The sequence below is a fragment of the Brassica napus genome, chromosome C6 (genome assembly GCF_020379485.1).
Source record: "Brassica napus cultivar Da-Ae chromosome C6, Da-Ae, whole genome shotgun sequence".
Taxonomy (NCBI): Eukaryota; Viridiplantae; Streptophyta; class Magnoliopsida; order Brassicales; family Brassicaceae; genus Brassica; species Brassica napus.
Genome location: NC_063449.1, coordinates 48,104,130 through 48,120,871, shown reverse-complemented (window position 1 = coordinate 48,120,871; position 16,742 = coordinate 48,104,130). Strand labels below are relative to the sequence as shown.

Genomic DNA, 16,742 nt, shown 5'->3' with positions numbered 1-16,742 from the left:
ATGGCGTGGCAAATACAGAGCCGTCACAAGAATTTTGTTTTTTTTTCATAGGAAGTGAAAAGACAAAAGAGAGAAATATCTTATTAGCCGGAAAGCTCAAGGTGTTAAAGACACATGCATGTAAAGGAAGGTGATGACGTGTATCCATGAAACACCGTTGTTTCTTTCTATTAGCATTTGTCACCACACACACGCAGACGAGGACAGTGTCTAATATGTAATGCTACTGCATCTCTGTGTAAAAAGTGCCTCGTTGCGCTTATATCAATAACCATTGTCATTTCCCCACGTGGACGATCTCATTACCGTTGGGTTGTAGTAAAAGGTTAAGTCTGATTGGGTCCTACTGTAATTTTTCTCACACGAAAAAAGAAGAAGAGAAAACTGAGAATGGAGGCAGCAGCCAGCTAGCAAAACGCTGCATGCCTTTCCCCTTGGATAATTCTTTCGCAAGTTGAAACAGTGACAATCAGAGCCGTCTCTTTCATTGAAGCACACGACGCATCATCGTCACTAGGCTAGCTAGATAGATGCGCCTCTTGGAAATTTGAAACCACCTTAAAACCTTTTCAACGAATATGTATAACTGGGGGTGGATCGCATATATGTTTTCTAACTGGTCCATTGGAATAGAATCATACCATGGCGAAAGCAAACATAGAAAATGCTCAAAATGACCAAAAAGTTCCACTAAAATATATAAAAGTTTGGTCATCTTAATTCTTTTGACATCTTTATTTTGGGAGCGGTCGCGGTCAACTTGGAGGAGGAGGAGGAGGATGCAAATTCTTTTACGTTTGAAAAGGGAAGAAATTGACATCAAAACAATGGAGTGTGGATGACTAGTTGATTATCCACACCAATCAAGGAAGATGATAAATCCAAATCTATCTTGTTTTTTTTTTTAACCTTTGATCACATAAATATTTTCACTGGAATGTAATATATATTTTGTTTTACGTTGATACGCAAACTAATGGACTAAAATTGTATAAAACATCAAGCACTGCTTCAAACTCCATGTGAAAACATGAACTAGTATTTATTTAATACTTAATAGACACGTGATTCAATTTAGGTAAAGTTATAGAGATTGGCCACCAAACGCAAAAGAAGAAGAAAAGTCATAGCCACCAACAACAGACCCTCATTAGTAGTAATGCCCCGTAATTAGGAGGTCATTACGGTCGTGTGTGACTTATGAAATGGAGATTATCACCTTCGCTCCAGACCCATTTTTTTTTAGAGAATCACATGGTTTCATCTTTCCCGAGACCAGTCAGTCTTTTATTTACTTTAATCCGAAAGATTAGCTTATCGAGTATAATTAAGACACAGTGAGCTTCCAGCAACATTTTACAGGTGCGGAAAACCAACCAATCCTTTGTACAACTTTACCACAATTGTAAATATGTCCTCATTGGCGAGAGAGAAACTATATTCTTTCCACTCCTTTATCATCTCTCTATCTCAATCCTCCTCTCACATTTCTCTCTGTGTATTTTGCTGAAGAGGTAGAGAGAGAGAGATGGCAACCGTGATACAAACCAGAGGACTTCTCTCCTTACCCGCCAAACCCATCGGAGTGAGGAGCCTTCTCCAGCCATCCCACGGCTTAAAGCACAGACTTTTCGCCTCCAAACCGAGAAATCCACCTGCCTTGTCTCTATCCTCTAACGGCCACCAGAAATTTCAATCCTTTGAGCCAACCCTTCCCGGGATTTCCATTTCCCACAAGGCGAGAAGCACCGAGTTCATATGCAAAGCGGAGGCAGCGTCCGCCGGCGAAGGCGACACGGCGGCGATTTCAGCGTCGCCGAAGATCTTCGGCGTGGAGGTCACGACCTTGAAAAAGATAATACCTTTAGGGTTGATGTTCTTTTGCATTCTGTTCAACTACACAATCCTGAGGGACACGAAGGACGTCTTGGTGGTGACTGCGAAAGGGAGCTCAGCTGAGATTATACCTTTCTTGAAGACGTGGGTCAATCTCCCTATGGCCATTGGCTTCATGCTCCTCTACACCAAGCTCTCCAATGTTCTCTCCAAAAGGGCTCTCTTTTACACCGTTATCATCCCTTTCATCCTCTACTTTGGGGCCTTCGGTTTCGTCATGTACCCTCTCAGCAACTATATTCACCCCGAAGCTCTTGCTGATAAGCTCCTCGCCACTCTCGGCCCAAGGTTCATGGGTCCTCTTGCTATCCTGAGGATTTGGAGTTTCTGTTTGTTTTATGTCATGGCTGAGCTTTGGGGTAGTGTCGTCATTTCTGTTCTCTTCTGGGGCTTTGCTAATCAGGTGACCTATACTGCTCTGTCGATGGTGATCTTGTTGGTTTGAAATGACATGTTTGGTTGCAGCTGAGTTTGTTATAATGTTTTACAAGCCAGTGTTTTGTGAGTTTCATAGTAGCATTTGTTCAATCTCTCTTGCAGATAACAACTGTGGATGAAGCCAAGAAATTCTATCCTTTATTCGGACTTGGAGCCAACGTTGCGCTCATTTTCTCTGGAAGAACGGTGAAATACTTCTCTAACTTGAGAAAGAATCTTGGTCCTGGAGTTGACGGATGGGCAGTTTCACTGAAAGCCATGATGAGCATTGTGGTTGGGATGGGACTTGCCATCTGTTTCCTCTATTGGTGGGTTAATACATATGTTCCGCTTCCTGCCCGTAGCCAGAAGAAGAAGGTAACGGTTTGTTCTGTTTTCTTTTTGCAGCTTATGAGTAGTAGGACTCTTCTGATTTGTTTTCTCCTTTTACAGAACAAACCGAAGATGGGAACGATAGAGAGCTTGAAGTTCTTGGTGTCATCACCATACATAAGGGATCTTGCTACTTTAGTGGTGGCGTATGGTATTAGTATCAACCTTGTGGAAGTCACTTGGAAATCAAAGCTTAAAGCTCAGGTAATATACTAGCTCCTCATCTATCGTCCTTGCATTCACAATGCTTAGCTTTTTTAAAAATTCCTTCTTAATAATACTCTGAGTGCAGTTTCCTAGCCCGAACGAGTACTCAGCATTTATGGGGGACTTCTCAACCTGCACCGGTATTGCAACATTCACGATGATGCTTCTCAGCCAATACGTATTTGATAAATATGGCTGGGGAGTAGCAGCAAAGATCACCCCAACTGTTCTGCTATTGACTGGCGTTGCCTTCTTCTCCCTGATACTGTTTGGCGGCCCATTCGCACCACTTGTTGCCAAGCTTGGTATGACTCCGCTACTTGCAGCTGTCTATGTTGGTGCCCTTCAGAATATATTCAGCAAGAGTGCCAAGTACAGCTTGTTCGATCCCTGTAAAGAGATGGCCTATATCCCCTTGGATGAGGATACCAAGGTTTGCTAAATTTTAAGAGAATCCATGTTGAAGAGATAAGTTGTGTGTTCATTAGGTTGATGATGTGCCAATTATTGCAGGTTAAAGGGAAAGCTGCGATTGACGTGGTATGCAACCCGTTGGGGAAATCAGGGGGTGCTCTAATACAGCAGTTCATGATCTTATCATTTGGATCACTAGCCAATTCAACGCCCTACCTAGGAATGATATTGTTGGTCATTGTCACTGCCTGGTTAGCTGCAGCTAAGTCGCTGGAGGGACAGTTCAACGCTTTGAGGTCTGAGGAAGAGCTGGAGAAGGAAATGGAGAGAGCTTCGTCGGTGAAGATCCCTGTTGTGTCTCAAGATGAAGGTTCCCTTGGAGAATCTTCAAGCAGTTCACCTGAGAAATCAGCTCCCACCAACATATAGAAGGGAGCTTTTGGTTTTTAGGGGGAAAGGAATGAAGGATGAAATCAAAAATAAGATTTTGAGAGTGAGAAAAGACCAATCTCTCAAACAATCTCTCTTTTGCACCACCACTCTTTTTTTAGTCTGTAGCCCATTCTTTTCAGTTCAATTTGGTCTTTACAGTTATAAGTTTGTTCCATGATAAAATTTGTGTGTATTGTTAAGTCATAACATCAATAAGCTAGATTTAGTTCTTACTCAGAAAAAAATTCATGGTGAGAAATAAGTATGCGTGAAGTTAGGTATACTTTCATATGAGATATTCTGTGGGCATAGCGAGAGAAGACCAAGAGCTTTAAATTTGGTCTGGACAACATCAGTCGAATCTAGATGTAAGGGCCTCAGCGCAATTCTAAAAAATTGAAAAGGACAAAAGTTGCAAATAATATATATATATATTTAAGATGGTTGATAGTTGATACTGGCACGTCGATACCAAAAGTAACAACAACGACTAGTCGACTGTCTGAAGAGCCGTCTTTTATCCAACTTCTCCGGGGGACGACGATTCCCCAATATATTTTAAAAATAGTTTTGTCCAACACAAAAGAGAGAACCAATCATGGAGACAACGACCACTCCTCTTCTCCCCGACCGATGCGGGTGGCTCCGCCGTCGTCTCCGCCTCAAGAACCCTCTTTCCTCTGAACTCTCCGGCGCCGTCGGTGATCTTGGCACCTTCATCCCCATCGTTCTAACCCTGACACTAGTCTCGAATCTCGATCTCTCCGCCACTCTCATCTTCACAGGATTCTACAACATCGCCACAGGCCTCCTCTTCGACATCCCTATGCCCGTCCAGCCCATGAAATCCATCGCCGCCGTCGCCGTCTCCGAGACCCCGCATCTCACTCCTTCTCAGATCGCCGCCGCCGGAGCATCCACCGCCGCCACGCTCCTCCTCCTCGGCGCCACCGGAGCCATGTCTTTCCTATACAACATCATCCCTCTCCCGGTGGTAAGAGGCGTCCAGCTTTCTCAGGGTCTTCAGTTCGCCTTCACCGCCATCAAATACGTCAGGTATGATTACGACACTGCCACACTCAAGCCCTCTTCTTCTCCCCGTTCCTGGCTCGGCCTCGACGGCCTTATCTTGGCTCTTGCTGCTCTTCTCTTCATCATTTTGTCCACCGGCTCCGGCACCGACAGAGACTGCGCCGGAGATGGAGATTTCGCCGAGAGTTCCAGCAACGAAACGCAATCTCGCCACCGGAGGAGACTGCGTTTTCTCTCTTCGATTCCATCTGCGTTAATTGTCTTCCTTGTCGGGTTAGTGCTCTGTTTCATACGCGATCCTTCCATTTTCAAAGACCTTAAATTTGGTCCGTCAAAGTTCAAGATCCTGAAAATCACTTGGGACGATTGGAAGATCGGGTTTGTAAGGGCGGCGATTCCTCAGATTCCACTCTCTGTGCTGAACTCTGTGATCGCTGTCTGTAAATTATCCAATGACTTGTTCGACAAGGAACTATCAGCTACTACGGTCTCCGTCAGCGTTGGTGTGATGAACTTAATCGGGTGCTGGTTTGGCGCAATGCCGGTTTGTCACGGTGCTGGTGGTTTAGCTGGGCAGTATCGGTTCGGCGCAAGGAGTGGTTTGTCGGTTGTCTTTCTCGGTGTCGGGAAACTGATTGTGGGTTTGGTGTTTGGGAACTCGTTTGTGAGGATTCTGAGCCAGTTTCCGATTGGAATACTGGGGGTTCTCTTGCTGTTCGCAGGGATCGAACTTGCCATGGCTTCCAAAGATATGAACACGAAAGAAGATTCGTTTATCATGCTGGTCTGCGCTGCCGTGTCAATGACAGGCTCAAGCGCAGCCCTAGGGTTTGGGTGTGGCGTTGTTCTTTACTTGCTACTGAAGCTAAGAACGCTAGACTCTTCCTCGGTTGCTCTGTTTTCCCGGTCAAATGATGATTCCGAAACAGCTTCTCATGTGGCCTAACTTACCTTGAGGTCTGAATATTCAAAATTTGATGGCAGCCAATTCGTCTTTCTCTCAGTTGCTGCCTCAGCCTCAATTCTCATTCTGTTTGCAAGGTTGGAACCCTTATCGCTCTGTTTTTACGCGGTCCCTTGATTTTTAAATTCCAAGAGTGTATTGTTTCGATTTTGCGCAAAGAATGTTAAACCCTTAACCAATATGTTTATATAATAAAAGTGTATAAATTAAGAATCTTTAAACTAAAGAAAGCAGCAAAATAAAAAGATCTCTCTTAACGATTGTCCCTTCTACAAAGGATCGTTTTTGCACTCACCGGTGAACTTAGTATATACTGGTTACCTATTTGTATAAATAGAACGCTAAAGTACTCTTAAGTTTAAATTGTAGACTAATCTTTAAGCTCGTCATCACCTACCTACCTAATAACACCTTTTGGTTATCTACTCCAATGGACTCACAATGCTTACTAATCCTCGACTTTTCCCGCGATAAAAACTAGTGCCAGGAACGAGTCTCTGGATTACGATCAAAAACTGCGTCCGAAAAGCAATGGAGGAGCTTTCTGATTCCATTTCGTATTTGTCGATACATCTGAGCTCAAATGTTTGATATTTGCAGTCAGACCACACATAGGTACGCAATGGCACTAGCTATGAGGATGTTGTACGAGAGCTACGGGGTTGACGAGGAGAAACACTCGGCGAGACATCTTGATGATACGATACCTGTTGAGGATGCTGAGTTACAGGAGGAGACAGAGAAACGGGGAAGCAAACACGGGTTTTGTGTATCGCATACTGATAAGAGCTTCATGTGTATCCTCCGCTACACTCCTTTCGAGCACGACGTACCTCAACTCCATGAAGAAATCCAGCGAAGATCTTCTCCACATCTACTGCGGCTTCAACCAACCAACCCCTCTGATCGGTGATTACTCATCGCCGCCGCAATGAATGCATGTTTATCCAAGTGTCAATGTAATAATGTATGAATAAAATATATATGCGTTTGATTTGCAACTTTAGTTTTTTTTTTTTTAATTAAATAAACACTAGAAAACTAAGGAGATTCAATTAAAACTGTACACTATAGCCAGTAGAAAAAGTAAACATCAAGAGATTTGGTCTAAAGACAGACAGTTTCTAATAAAGGAAAGAGACTGATTAAAATGGATAGCTTTGGTTGCAAGGTACTGTTTCCAAGTGAGAGATGGGTAAAGAGGAGACTGCAGAGGATCAACCAGTTTGGGAAGCGGAGAGATCATTTGATCAGAAGGTGGACCCCACAGGTAAGCCATGGAGAAGCGAGATCGGAGGTGGTTAACCCTAGCTCGGTGAAGAACGCTCCGGAATATTCCGTTCGTCAATATGTGCAGTAAGTCGCCCACGTTCACCACTAGTGAGCCAGGGACAGGTGGCACGGTGATCCAGCCCACGTCATCCCTGAAAACCTGTAGGCCAGCGGTGTTGTTCTGGTACAGTATGGTCATGAGAGTAGATTGTAGAAACCGATTGTACCCAAGTACAAATTTCAGAACATAAGACTAACACATAAGTTTTAACATAAACTATATACAAATTTTATGTTAAAATATATACAAATATATACATATTTTAACATAAGTAGACATAAAAAAATTTAAAAGTGCAAATGCAAAAAGCCAAAAGAATAAGAACTAACCAACTAGGCAACAAGAAGGCAAACACAACAACAAACTGATACTCATTCTCCAACAGCCGCAATCAGCAACATTCAAACTTGAAACACAGGTTCAAATTTTGAAAAACAAAAAGAGTGAAGGTCATTAAAAGTGTAAACCAACTAAAAAACATAATGACAATGGACATAGAGATTAAAGAGATTAGAAACCAGAAATTATACCTCTCATAAGAGCATTTTCCTCTTCTAGCAGCTTAAGTATTTGTTCCTTTCTTGCGATTCCTTTTCCTTTGAGTCTAATCTCACATTTGAGCCACTGCTCCATGCACATCAACACTTCTATCACATTCAAAATCACGCCATTGCCATAGGATCGTTAGAGATATCTTCCTTAATTTGACATGTTCTTTATCTCATTCCTCGTTTTCCCTGCCGTCTTACGCCTCATCCCGTTCATTGACGCGTACCTGCACACGTTTGTCAGATCGTCTCTACTGTACCCTTCTGTTCTCCTAGCCACATTTTCAATGTTAACACATCACTCGCCACCTGAAACACACACAGACATAACCCATCCTTTACATTGCATCCAGCTAGCATAGATATTATTAGCACACTACAAAAAAACCTCAACTGTTCTCAGATTGATATTGATTATAAGAGGATAGAAGCCACGTAAAATGGTTTTATTCGTGTTTATATCAAATTTAGATCCGGGACCATTTACGGCCAATAATGCTAAATCATCAAACTTTATTTTCCTTCCTTCCTTCAGATATTGAAATTTTCAAATTCAAGAGGATTTGATCACAACATTGTCTATTACCTTTACCTCCGGGAAAACGGCCAACTCATACATCAACAAGGGGTAGCGGTCCCGATCAGTACATACACTCACACCATGTGTTAAAACATACTTCAACTCCAATTATATTCAAATTTCATACGTCAACCATCACTTTTCGGTAAATTCATACATTGACCGTGTTTCCGTTAGTCAAATATTGATGGAGTCTTACGTGAACTTAACAGATGATTACGTGGAAATTAAACCCAAAACGATGTCGTTTTATTGAAGAAAAAATTGTTTTAAATTGGTTTAAAGTGGGATTCGAACCCGGGTTACCCACAATTACCTATCTCCCACTCAACCACTCTGCTATGTATGATTCATCATATTAATACATCACATATACATATTTAACATTCATCGGTTCCGGGTTCCCCAAAAAAAGATTTGATTTCATTAGGTTTAGAAGGGGATTCGAACCCAGGTTCCCTGAATTAACACATCCCCCACTCGACCACTCTGCCATTTGGATAGCTGAGCCGGTGTCTTTGGTGGTTCTCCATGCTTTCTTTATTTGCCTTCCCGGCCGATCACATAAAATGCAGTTTGGAAGACATCTCACTACAAACATATTAATCCTGTATAAAATGGCGTTGCAGGGGATCGAACTCGAACTGGGGTCACCCGTATGACGGTCAGGAATACTTACACCACTATAACTTGTTGGGCCTAATTATTAAGCCTAATGGCTCAAATAATATATGGCAAAATGTGAAAATGAAATGGGCCTATGGGTTCTTACAAAAAGCCTTGTTGGCTTTAATGAAATGAAGTTAACAACATCTCACATTGAATGGTAGAGTTGATTTTGAGGAGTATATATATGTCTTCATGACATGAGAGGTTAAACAGCTCAGAGGAAGAGAGAGCTCCCCACGCGCGCGCCGCCGCCGCCGTCCGGCCGGCTCGGCGTGGGCTTGGGCTTGGGCTTGGGCTTGGGCTTGGGCTTGGGCTTGGGCTTGGGCTTGGGCTTGGGCTTGGGTCTTGGGTCTTGGTGGAGGGCCTCCGGACCGATAAGAATATTCTTTTTGGACCAAGTTAAGCTCAACGTTTTGCCATTTAATTCCCGAAAAACGACATGCATTTTATTTTAAACAACACGTAGTTCGTTTAAAACCAACACGCTGTCTCTCTTCTTGACGATAAGTTTAAACGAGAAAAGATCTTGCGGAGGAAGTTTCGTAACGCCTCGCCTCCGAGATCCTCGAGAGATTTCCGCCACGTGCGGCATTAGTTACGGAAAATGGCTCGTCTTCTCTTCTTTATAAACTCGTCTCCTCCTTCATTTTTCCTTAAGTTTTTTACGCAACAAAAAATCACCAGATCCCTCAACGTAAGTCTAGAGAGTGTTTCGTAGAGTTTATAGTTCGATAGGGCGATCACGAGTGAGGCGTGATTCGTCTGTCATGGTTGTATCCTGGGACTCTATATTCGTACAGTCTCGTCTCACTAACGGAGCGAATATTTTGAGTTAAGGAAAGAAATCATATCTCGACTCCATGTCTCTTTACGAATACGATTTCTTATCGTTCTTGTATTCGTCTTTTACATTCGTATATTTCCTTAACATCGCTTTTATTCTATCGTTTATGTCAGTCCGGTTTTCCGGCTTCTAGATAACTGAAGCTCTAACTTTCCTTTGCAGTCTTCTACTCACAAAACACTTGCATCGAATAAAGCTAATCCAATATTTTTTTACAAATGGGCTGATGGTTATACAAATTAAAAGGCCTATTTGGCGTTTATTGAATGGAAAACATTATTTTGATAAGTAATACTAAAGAGTATTGTGTATAACATGATAACACCATTAATTAATTCGTTTCCCAATATAAATGACTTTCTGGTAAAAGAAGAATCATCAGCTATGGAATAAACAAACACTCTTTATTTATTCAAAGCTACTACAGAGTTAAGACCACCGTTAACCCAAATGCTTATATGGGGTGTGCTTAACAAAAAAATAATACTCCGTCCGTTTCTAGTTTTAGAAAAATGTTTTTGTTTTAAAATGTAAGTAGTTTTCGTATTTTTAGGTAACTTTTACATTTATTGAATACAATGTGACCAATCAAATTAAATAGACTTATTTTTTATTGGTTAAATTACATCTAACCTATTTATTATAAAATATTTTTTAAAAACATAATAATTTTTTTAATCTTCGTGTTTTTAGCCAAAACTACTTATATTATGAAACGGAGGGAGTATAATAGTGAGTGGGTCATAGGGTGGGACCACAAAATTTTAAGCACTAGCTATTTTGTAGCCTGTTTAAGCACAGCTGCTTGCACTGTTGGCGGATCTCACTGACACGTAGCGGCCCGCGATTGGTCCATTTAAAATTTTCTTTTATAATCAGGAAAAAAAAAAGAATTTAAGCACCCTGGTTGTTAGGTTAATGGTGCTCTAAGGCCCAAAGTAATTTAATATCTTTTTTGACCCATTTTATTAACAAACAACTCACTCACACAGTCACACCATTCCAATGTGAACCAGCTCCTCTAATCCTTTCCTCAGCCTCTCTGCAGCTGCTCTCATTTCTTCCTCCTTCAACCCTCCAAACGACACCCGCACATGCCCTGGGCTCCCGCTTGCACGCCCGGGGATCACCACCACTCCATGACGGTGAGCCAGCCACCTCACCACCTTGAAATCATCTCCGTTTTCCTCTGGTAGCTTTGCCCACAAGTAAATCGCTCCTTCTCCTCCCTTAACGTTCTCCTTCCCCAGAGGCTCAAGGGCCTCTTTAACAATCTCCCTGTTTTTCACCAGACCTTTTACCCGTTCTGTTATCCACCCAGCACCTTCCTCTAGTGCGTATACAGCCAGGCGCTGAGATATTATTGAGGCACAGATTGGGATGTTGTCTTGAATCTTCACAAGCTCTCTCGCAAACCATTTTAAGTTCTCTGAGTAAGCTATCTGCAAGTAATATACGTAAAATGAACTCAAAATCAACAATATGGAAGTGAATATATAGGATGGGGAACACTCACATATCCAAGCCTCCAACCCATCATGCCATAGGTTTTAGAGAAGGAGAAGACGTTAACAATATGGTCTCCCTCCACGCAACAATGTTTTAAACCGTCATACATGAAATACCTGCCCATTTTCATAATGATCACTTAATAGTATTACATCTATTATTATTAAAATAAAATAAAAACATTCAAATGAGTTGAGGAATTCACTCGTATGTGTTATCTACAATCAGCCAACACCCTGCATCTTTGCATATCTTTGAAATCCTCTTAAGAAGCGGTTCGGGGACATAGGTGCCGCTTGGGTTACCAGGATTCACAACAGTTACAACCTTTGGGGTCGGTTTAGACTCAGAGAATGTCCTCTCTAACCAGTCTTGGCAAATAAAATAAGGTATTCACAAGTAGTTACAACTTTACAACACTTCAAATCATGAAAAAATGTTAATTCAAGGAGGTACCTGCGTCTGGATAGAGAGTCTGTGGATGGGCAGGACCAACAATTATGTTGGTGACTCCAGTCATCTGGAAGGCCATGTAGGCATTGAAGTAGTATGGCTGAAACATGACAACTGAATCACCGGGATCGTTTAGTATAAGAACAAGATTCACAAACGCCTGCATTTGACTCAAAAAAAAGAAACAGAAAGTATGAGAGACTAAAAGAAGAAGAGACTTTTGGCAGGAAAGAGCGTGTATACCTGATTGGCACCAGCGGTAACCATCACTGCAGATTTAGTTAGCTTATTTTCTTCACGCAGCTTTTTCTGAAGAGCCTGCCTAAGCTCGGGAATACCTTCATCTGGTCCATAAGAGCTAACCTTAGGATCACAGACAAGCTCCTTGACCTTGTCTAAAGCCTTTTGAGGAGGCTGCCAATGCACCACTCCCTGTAATCACATGAACACGATTGTGTCTTTTATTGTCAATGAAGCAATGACATGGCAATAGAATCAGCATACCAATAGGCCAAACAGAGAGAGAGAGAGAGAGAGAGGGGGCAAACCTGAGCAAGAGACATGGGGTTGGTCAACTCAGCCATTAACTTCCTAATCTGCACGCAAAAACCAACAGTGTTTCTCACATAAAAAAGAAAAAAAAAACACGAACGAATTCCGAGTAGGAGGTTGACCTGAGCCATGACGGGCATATCTGTGCCCATTGTTCTCCTCGAAAGCATCTCCAACGATCCCATTTCGATATTTCTTTTGCAATTAGGGTCGTCCAATCCAACTGTTTCGATATAAAGAGTAAAGAAGACTTGTTCAGAGTAAAGCAAGCACCTACTCCACGAAGGAAAACACCTGAAGAGAGAGAAAAAGAGGTATGAGCAGCGTTAGGCACACCAACTCCCTTTTGCCTTTTTACTTTCATGACTTTTTCTCAAGGGAAAAAGAACTCAACTGCCTCTTTTGTTTAGCATCTCCTCTGACTCAGATACAGTTTGGCCCCATATTAACTTAACTGGACGTTGAATGAATTATTGATCAACTTCCACGTTCCTCGTTTTCACATACCTGCCCTCTCTGTTTCTATCTTTTTTATATTTGAACCCTTTTTCCCATTCATTTCAGACTTTCATCTATATGTGTGTGTGTAAGTGTAACAGTGTATAATATTATACACACACAGTGACACAGTTGTTGTTATATCAACCCAACTTTGTTGTTACAAAATTAGTTTAACTGTGGATCATATCATATTACTCATACTTTGCATGGAACTATATTTTTGAGTTTCTTATGCCCGGGGTCAAATGTGAAGTTAAAAAAAAAGTTGAATTTAAATGTCAGTAAGACCATATATACTCCAATTTGAAAATTTCTTTGTTCTTTTTTCCTTTTTGGTATGCTTTGTGTTTAGTTTGAATTCTGTAGATCTAACAAAGAATAATATACATCCGATCTACTCTTCTGCTTTTTCTTGATAAAACCGTAGATCGTTCCTATGAGCTCTACTACGACCTACGATCTGTATATCTTTCTTAATTTTTGTTTTTTGCTAAAGTTTGTGGTGCATATCTTTCTTAATTTTGATATCCAACATTTATTGTGTTTGAATTTAAGTAACTCCCAATCTCCCATGTGCTAAGTGGTGAAGACTTTTAGTTCTAGTTCCTTAATGTACGTAGCTTTTCACATACTCGTGTTTTGTGCATGTATTTACAATTATTTATAGAGATAATTGGCGTCCATGCTCAGAAACAACCATAATTTGCAATCTACTACGATGGTGACCAAAATAAATTCGTTTACAATTTTACCCCTCTACTCTATAATTCGATTCACGTGCACTGTCCGGTAAGTGTCAGTCTAGAGGTCACAAAATCATGTTTTTATCCAGCAAATAAACTAATTGATTTAACTCTTCTATTTTTTTCTGAAAAAACGTAAACATTAGGCAAATAAATCATGTTAGTAATTCCAAAATATATTTGTTTATTAGTCTCGATTCTAGTATACATTTTTTCATACATAGTTTGTTACTTAATAAATTGTTTGTTATCAGATAAATTATTTTGTTATATGGTACATAGACTTGTTGTTATCTGATAAAATATTTGTTATCCGGTATATGTTATGTTAACTGCTACATAGACTCCTTTGTTATCTGGTATATATTATGTTACCTGCTACGTAGACTTGTTTTTATCCGATAAAATATTTGTTACCTGGTACATGTTTTGTTACATAATATATAATTTGATATAAAAAACTGATAGATGATTTTGTTACTTGGTACATGTTATGTTAGCTGATATATAATTTTTTATCTGGTACATGCTACGTTAGATCATACATAACACTATGTCTTAGTGGTTACAAATCACATTGCGAAACTTTTACGTGTTGTCGTTGTTGTTAGACGGATTGGAAAATTCCCCAAATATATTCTTTTTCATATGCTCGTAGTTTTCCTAAATTGAGACTAATGAAGAGAAATTTGCAGGACATATATTTTTCGCGAAATTATAAATATCATATAGAAATGAGTTAGTCATATTGTTATATCATGGTGGAGAGATAGTTTGTTTGGTCTTTGTGTAGTGTAGAGAGATAATTTATTCTAGTAATCCTTTTTATATTGTTATAACTATATTGTTAATTATTTTTCTCCATTAGTTTCTCTTCCTAAGTTATATTTATCTAAATCCGGTATGAATGAGTGGAGGAGAAGTGAACAGCTGGCAACCTACGACCTCGAACGCCACGCTACTCGCCTGACACGTTTTTCGGCTACCTGCTGCGGCAGAGTATGAACCTGCCATAGCTCCATCACGTCGAGGGCAAATTCGTCCGTTCATCGCCGAAGGGATATAGCGTAGACCGATACTGTCACTTCGTGTATAATTTGCTAATATGAGCTTATTTAGGTATATTTAGCCAATTCACTCTTATTATATACCAACTTCTGTACTTTATTCATTCAAAAAAAAACTTCTATACTTTGTTGAGCTTTTTTTCCCTCGGATATAATCATTTAACATCAAAGTTTCGCTTGACATTTTTTGACATAATCATCTGACTTTATTGCCGCTTCTCTTATTGACAAAAGAATCATAGAATTTAGAAACTTTACTTTTAAAATCTTATCTAGATCTCGATCTGTGCAACCATGTTTGCTTTTAGTTTATTTCAGATCATTAGTAGTATATATTTTTAAAAAGTTAATCATATATTTAAATGTTTATATAACTATTTCAGATACAATATTTAATAATTTTATAGTTTATATGTTGTAGTTAATCAATTGTTTAAAACCGTCGTATGTATTTATTGCTTCTTATTATATATTTATCTTATTGTATTTGCATTTAGTTCTTAAACAATTTACTATATGCATGAAACAACATATTTGAAAATTATTTTGTATTTTAATTTATGCTAAATTTTGGTCCGCCTTTCAAAGCTGGATTTCTTTTTAGCAATATATTTTACTTTTATTAATTTTAGATAATATTATTGTATATAGAAAAATCTTAATTTTATACATGTATTATATAGTATGCTAGTGTTAAGTCGTAGCATATTTTTAACATAAATATTCTATATTTATGAAAATTAAAATTTATAAATTAATCATTTTAATATTAATTTATCATTTTTAGTTCAATATAATAATTTTATTTTAACATGATTGATTATATTAGCATTAATGAAATACATATTAATTTTTATACATGTATTATATAGTTTGCTAATGTTAACCCATCTTACCAATATATTATATTTTTTAAAATAAATATTTATGATTACAAAAATAAATTATATATAAATATATTAATTAATATAATTTTACTATATTTAGCTCAATATAATAATTTTCTTTTAGTACGATTGATTATGATTATATAATTGATAAAAAATAGAATAATTTTTTTATTTTTCATTTTATAAACGATAACTGAATATATTATTGTATAACAATATTTCAAAACTAATTACAAAATTAGTGAAAATATTTACATATTATTTTTGAAAATTAAGATCTTGTTTAAATCTTTTCAAACAGATTTGTTAGATTTTTAAAAGTATATATATTTTTATATTTGAAATTAAAAGATATCAAAATATATTATGATTAAAGTAGTTCAAAGATTTTATGTGTTATTAGTTTTAATAAAATACATGTAATAAAATTTCTGAAGGATGGTCCAAATTAAAAATATTACCCATGAAAGAAATTATGATTTATATTTTAATAGAATATATTAAAGATAAACATTCCATTTGACTACTAAAATCTAGTCATAGATGAGTTTAAAGTTCTAGAGGTTGATCATAATTACAAAGCAATGAGTCGATATATTTACATTAAATTATCCTAAGCCCATTATACAGTGATCGTAAGCCCAAGTTATAGTGTGTGATTCATTAGTGATGGCAAAATATGTTTGTTAAGTGAACCGATATTATTGGCGTTAGTTATAGACGTAAGTTAGAAAATATTAATATGAAAAAAATGATACATAATTTTCTAAAAGTCCATTTTAAAAAAAAAATCACACATAAATCAACGTTGTGACTTCTGTTTTAATATATAAATGCACATTTTCAAACAAGATCACAGTTAATTCATACCTTTATTTCAAATATAAATTCGTTTTCTATTTCAAATCTGATTGTTTTCTCGAATATTCTTTTTGAATACTCGTTCTCCAAATGCAACATGAAATAAATATATTTATAACTTAAATACCTTTTTAATATGAATATACCTGCAGAAAATCACTACCAAGTATTAAATTCGGGTGATGATGCATGATGCGAAGTTTTAAATTCGGGTGATAACAAACCACTAACTACATATTAGTCTTACACGCGTTCATGATGTATATACCTGCAGAAAATCGATAAGCAGATATAAAGCATTAAGTCGTGGAACGAAACAAGACCTGAAAATGCAGATTCCACCACTTCATTATTCTTTTTTTTTTTGTAAACTCACCCCTCCATTATTCACTACCAAGTATCTTATTTTAGTGGTTCCAGCGCATCTAAAACTATTA

General features: G+C 38.4%; 3 protein-coding genes across 4 annotated transcripts; 2 read left to right on the top strand and 1 right to left on the bottom strand.

Annotated features, from left to right (window-relative positions):
• Positions 1-1,347: 1,347 nt before the first annotated feature.
• On the top strand, positions 1,348-3,996 carry LOC106445944 (ADP,ATP carrier protein 1, chloroplastic). The gene is made up of 5 exons (XM_013887601.3): positions 1,348-2,299; positions 2,437-2,691; positions 2,767-2,910; positions 2,999-3,346; positions 3,427-3,996. The coding sequence occupies exons 1-5, from the start codon at positions 1,529-1,531 to the stop codon at positions 3,754-3,756; spliced, it is 1,848 nt and encodes a 615-aa protein (XP_013743055.1). The 5' UTR covers positions 1,348-1,528; the 3' UTR covers positions 3,757-3,996.
• A 220-nt stretch (positions 3,997-4,216) lies between these two features.
• On the top strand, positions 4,217-6,756 carry LOC111215024 (molybdate transporter 2). Of its 2 annotated transcripts, none has more exons than XM_048761661.1 (2): positions 4,217-5,832; positions 6,356-6,756. In XM_048761661.1, exon 1 carries the CDS (start codon positions 4,358-4,360, stop codon positions 5,735-5,737), a length of 1,380 nt encoding a protein of 459 aa, XP_048617618.1. In that variant the 5' UTR covers positions 4,217-4,357; the 3' UTR covers positions 5,738-5,832; positions 6,356-6,756. The 2 variants fall into 2 exon arrangements, with proteins under 2 accessions (XP_048617618.1, XP_048617619.1); XM_048761662.1 differs by having other exon boundaries at positions 6,237-6,756.
• Positions 6,757-10,583: 3,827 nt separating this feature from the next.
• LOC106449504 (aromatic aminotransferase ISS1) lies at positions 10,584-12,654 on the bottom strand. The gene is made up of 7 exons (XM_013891255.3): positions 12,366-12,654; positions 12,240-12,287; positions 11,935-12,123; positions 11,695-11,851; positions 11,444-11,609; positions 11,246-11,354; positions 10,584-11,171 (listed from the first exon to the last, which is right to left on the bottom strand). Exons 1-7 carry the CDS (start codon positions 12,426-12,428, stop codon positions 10,722-10,724), a joined length of 1,182 nt encoding a protein of 393 aa, XP_013746709.1. The 5' UTR covers positions 12,429-12,654; the 3' UTR covers positions 10,584-10,721.
• Between the last annotated feature and the right edge of the window lie 4,088 nt (positions 12,655-16,742).